At 50.7% G+C, this 4,616-nt stretch overlaps 1 protein-coding gene across 1 annotated transcript; it reads right to left on the reverse strand.

The window, feature by feature from the left end:
* Positions 1-429: 429 nt before the first annotated feature.
* LOC115491111 (inositol 1,4,5-trisphosphate receptor-interacting protein-like 1) lies at positions 430-2,342 on the reverse strand. The gene is made up of 2 exons (XM_072922722.1): positions 1,472-2,342; positions 430-1,270 (listed from the first exon to the last, which is right to left on the reverse strand). Exons 1-2 carry the CDS (start codon positions 1,796-1,798, stop codon positions 686-688), a joined length of 912 nt encoding a protein of 303 aa, XP_072778823.1. The 5' UTR covers positions 1,799-2,342; the 3' UTR covers positions 430-685.
* Positions 2,343-4,616: the final 2,274 nt, after the last annotated feature.

Genomic DNA, 4,616 nt, shown 5'->3' on the forward strand with positions numbered 1-4,616 from the left:
TTTTTTCTTTTCTTTCTTTGAGTAATACCTGTTTTAAGTTTTCATGATCTGGTTTTGGTAGCAGGGGGGCTATGGGGGGGGGGCATCTGTGAGAAGGTGTGAGAAGCTGCAGGAAAAGCTCCCTCAGTCGTGGAAGAGCTTCTAGAAAAGATTATAGTCTGTTGCTCTCTGTTAGTTAAAATTGTTATGGATCAACTTCGAGCGGAAGAGGTACAAATTTTCAGGGATTATTTGTTTTCAAATTAATTTTGTTCTAACTCAGAACGAAAACAAATAGGAGGTTCTCTGGTGCTAAATTATGCTTGCAGTTAGTGAAATAGTAATTATTAGGTTGGGGGAAGCACCAAGGGCAGTGTAGCATGCACTTCACACAATACAAGCTAGCACCCTGCCCAAAAGATCCCAAACTGATGCAGTTACACAGCTTGGTTTTGCTCAGGAAGTTTGTATTTTATTTTTCTAGGAACACCCCCACCTCCTTGCTGAAGATCAGAAGAACAAGTCTGGGAACACAGCAGCCGCCAGCAGTTTAAAATCAGTATGTGATGAAAATTTTTTACTTAGGCTCTGTTACATTTGGGATGGATACAAGAGGTCACCTCAGTAGCACAGCCATCGTGGCAGTGAGTCAGAGAGGTGGCAGCTCTGTGGCCCGCACGGTGCTGCTGGCAGAGCCGGCTGCTGCCTACTCAAGGCTCAGGCAGGCACAGGAGCTGCCTTGCTGCACGGCCAGAACCATCTCGATGCTGCAGTGCAGGCCAGAGGCGCCGCTCAGCCGGAACCTGCAGGACTTGCCGCAGGGCAGCGCCGTCAGCTGGAAATGGCGCGACTGTGGCAGGAGCAGCCAGGCCAACGCCACCAACATTTGCACCCAGCGGGTGACTTTGTCTGGGTCTAAGTAGGAGCCCGTGCAGAGGGTGTCCATCAGATACCACTCCTGGTCTCTGGGCAGCTGGCCACCAGAGGCGTGGAGAAAGCACGTGTGCCCCAGCAGCTGCTCCCCGGAGCACAGGCACTCCAGCCCCACACGGATGCGCTCGGCTGGCAGCCATTTCCTGCTCCCTGGGCTGAAGGAGTGGCCGGGCGGTGGCCGCAGGATGACCAGCGTGCGGTAGGTGCTGCTGCTCTCCTGGACGCTGCAGTTAAGGCTGGTGTCTGTCCCAGCGCCTGGGTGCAGCTCCGGCATGAAGTTCCTCCGGGACAGCACTCGGCAGACGCCGAGGAGCTCTTCCACCAGCTCCTGCAGCACCTTTGTGCTGGGCAGGCCCTGCTGCAGAATCACAGAACAGCTGAGCTTGGGAGTGACCTTTACAGGCTGTCCAGTGTCACTCCACAGCAATGAGCAGGGACATTCTCACCTAGATCAGGCTGCTGGCAGCCCTTTCCTGGATGTGCCCATTGGTGATGGGCTGGGCACAGCCAAAATGCTGCCACCCTTGCCTGTACCCTTGACCTTCTCATGCTCACTGACCTTCTCCTTCCTGCTGGATCCCTCCTGCCTCCTCCTGCTGGCAGAGCCACACTTTCTTCTCCTGACCAGCCAGCAGCCCATGGCAAGAACCTGAACCAGGACTGCTGCACTGACCCAAAGAAGCCACTGCTTTTCCAGCGCAGAGCAGAGCAGGGCTTCCATGGTGCCACTGCTCCCCTCAATCTCCTCCAGGAGCCGAATCATCTCTTGGTACAAATATTCCTCATGCTCCAGCAGCTGTTTAACTTCATCCTTTTCAATTTTTAGATTCACCTTCCCAGCATAGGTGGCTAACAGGGCCAGGATGAAGGCCACAGTTAAAGACATGGCCTGGTGGAAGAAAGAGGGCTCAGCATGTCTGGCTGGGAGGGAGCAGGGGGCTGGCGACACCCGCAATGTCCCCAAAGCCTCTCTGGGTACCTGCCACGCTGAGAGCTCCAAGCCCCTCTTCCCCCAGCCCAGAGGACAGTGCCCTGCCCTGAGGGTCCCAGCTCTCACTCTGGCTTTAAACCCCCAGGGCACCTTTCCCAGCTCCCATCCAGCCCAGCATTCCCCCTGCTTGTGCACTCACTGGCTGCCAGAATCCAACTGCCCTGTGCTGTCCCTGGACACAGGTGCCAGTATCACCTATCCTCTGTGATGTCACAGCCAGCAGAACAATGTCATTCAGCTGCCAAGTGCCCCTGCTCACAGCTCCCACTGTGACGCATGCCCTGGCATGTCACAGCCCCCAGAGCCACTCCCAGCCAACAAGCCCCAGTCTTGGTGACCACTGCCGACCTCAGCGGCTCCTGGGCATCCTCACCCTGAGTGCAAAGCCAGCCACAGGAATCCCCCAGGGCGGTCTGGATCCAGGCTGCAGACATCACTGAAAGGGACATGGATGGGGACTGGAGCTGGATCTTTTAGTGTTCAGGAACACACATAATCACGGGATAAGATTATATGCAGATGTTGTTATTGAGAGCTCTGGGAATCAGGGGTACAGGCACAAATCTGACTCCGACACGGCTTTCGAGCTGAATGTATTTTATATTCTATCGTTACATAACTTACATATTAATTATTAAACTTATATTGTTCTATTGTATACATTGATATTATTCAAGCATGAGTTTCTCATGATCTTTCTTAGGCCCCTGACCACAGTTTCTCATTATTATTCTTAAGATTAAACAGTAATTATATTTAATTACTAAAAAATCATCACATCTAAAATTATATCATTTATCATGTACTAGCTACACAGGTACATTTCTAGCAAGGTATAAGGCCTACACGTTCCCAGGGTATTTTCTCGGGGCCTACTAAGCTTAATTTTCCTTCTAACCCTGAATCCCCATGATTTTAAAACCCTTTTACTATCATATCTTCCAGTGCTCACCACCCCTGACTGCCCTCTAGGTGAACCCAAATCTCACCTGCTGCAACCTGAGCACATCTACCCTTCTTGCCCATCCTGGAATATTATGTTCCCACATCACCCAAGCCCTTTGTATGGGGTGACCAGCTCCCAGCTGATCTGCTTCCCTGGCCTTACTTTCTGTTTCCGAGGAATGAATGTAACAGCTATACTTGTGGGGGTTTGAATTTATTTTAATGATTCCTTGTGAAGTTGTTAATTCTGTTATACCCCCATGTTATCCCAGAGTTGGTCTACCCCTGGGTTTTACTCTCTCTCAAAGCTGTCCCTCATGCCGTTACCCAGCCCTTTATTACTGAACCTTCTCTGCCACCTAAACCTAGGGCTAATCCCTAACTGCAGCATCCCTTTGGAATTCCCCTTCTCCTCAAAGCCCCATTGGCCCATGTGACCCATCCTCTCCACCCTCCTACCCCAATTGCCACCAGACACTTGATGTAATCTCCTCCCCTGAGGATTCCCTTGTGGTTAGCTGCTTGTGTCCACCCCCTGACTTTTACCTGTATAAAACTTGTTGCATAATAGAGCTAGGGGCTCTTTTTGTCCTGCTCCCTTTACCAGGAATAAACTGTTCCTTGTGGGACCTCAAGATGGAGGTCGTCCTCCTTTCTCCTTTGCCTGGTCCATGTCGTGGCTGGTGTCTGGCACATTAGAGCAAGTGGCTTTAAAGGTTCTGCCTCTGGTAAATCCTCATACAAAGGCAGTTTCCCACTCCTGGCATGGTGCTGGAGTTCTAAGAGCTAGCCCAGGCTTCAGCAGTCACTTCATGCACTCATGAGGATCCCAGCAGAACCCTTGCATCTCAGGAGCTCTTAGGCAAAAAAGCCTCCACCAGTCAGAGATAAGGGGCTGTGAGGGGAGGAATACCAGGGAGAGGGGTATAGGTATTCAAAAGAGGCTCTTACCCCAGGGTAGGTACTGGTACTGCTCTCTTTATTCTGTGGTGTCCATGGGAGAGCGGGGCAAAAGAGAAAGAACAGGAAATGTCAGGGGTCTATATAGGTTTTGGACAGGGTGGGCTTTCCTGGCTCTCCGCCAACCCCGTTGGGGCAGGAAGGAGGGCTCCAGGGGTTATCTTGATCAGAGTCACAGGGTCCTGGGGAAGGGGGGGCACAGGGTGCCCCTGAGCTCACTGTAACAAATAACTAAGGACATTTATTCAATGGATGCCAATCCTTAGACATTGTTAACATCCATGAAAGAGATATATAAATGGTTTACAGTAATTGATCTAAAAGATGCCTTTTTCTGCATACCCCTTGACAAAGAAAGTAGGAACCTGTTTGCCTTTGAGTGGGAAAATCCAGAAAATGGAAGAAAGACCCAGCTCACCTCGACAAGGCTCCCACAAGGATTCAAGAACAGTCCCACCCTATTCGGAAACCAACTAGCAAAGGAGCTGAAGACCTGGACAACAAGAGGGCAAGTACCGAGAGAACAATACCTGCTGCTACAGTATGTTGACGATATACTGATAGCCACAGAGGAGAATGCAACCTGCATAAAGGTAACAATCGAGATTTTAAATTCATTGGGGATGGCAGGATATAAGGTATCTAAAGAAAAAGCACGAATTGCCCAACAGACTGTGATTTACCTGGTATGTGAAATCTCACAAGGGCAGCGAAAACTGGGTACTAACCGTATTCAAGGTATTTGTGCCCTTCCAGAGCCCCAGAATCTACACGAGCTGCGAGTCTTTCTTGGGATGACAGGGTGGTG

This window comes from Taeniopygia guttata, chromosome Z, assembly GCF_048771995.1.
Source record: "Taeniopygia guttata chromosome Z, bTaeGut7.mat, whole genome shotgun sequence".
Lineage (NCBI taxonomy): Eukaryota > Metazoa > Chordata > Aves > Passeriformes > Estrildidae > Taeniopygia > Taeniopygia guttata.

Coding starts and splice junctions, on each gene's coding strand:
- LOC115491111 (XM_072922722.1), bottom strand. CDS start 1,798: ATGTCTTTAACTGTGGCCTTCATCCTGGCCCTGTTAGCCACCTATGCT. Junction 1,271..1,471: donor GATCCAGCAGGAAGGAGAAG/GTCAGTGAGCAT, acceptor GTGATTCTGCAG/CAGGGCCTGCCCAGCACAAA.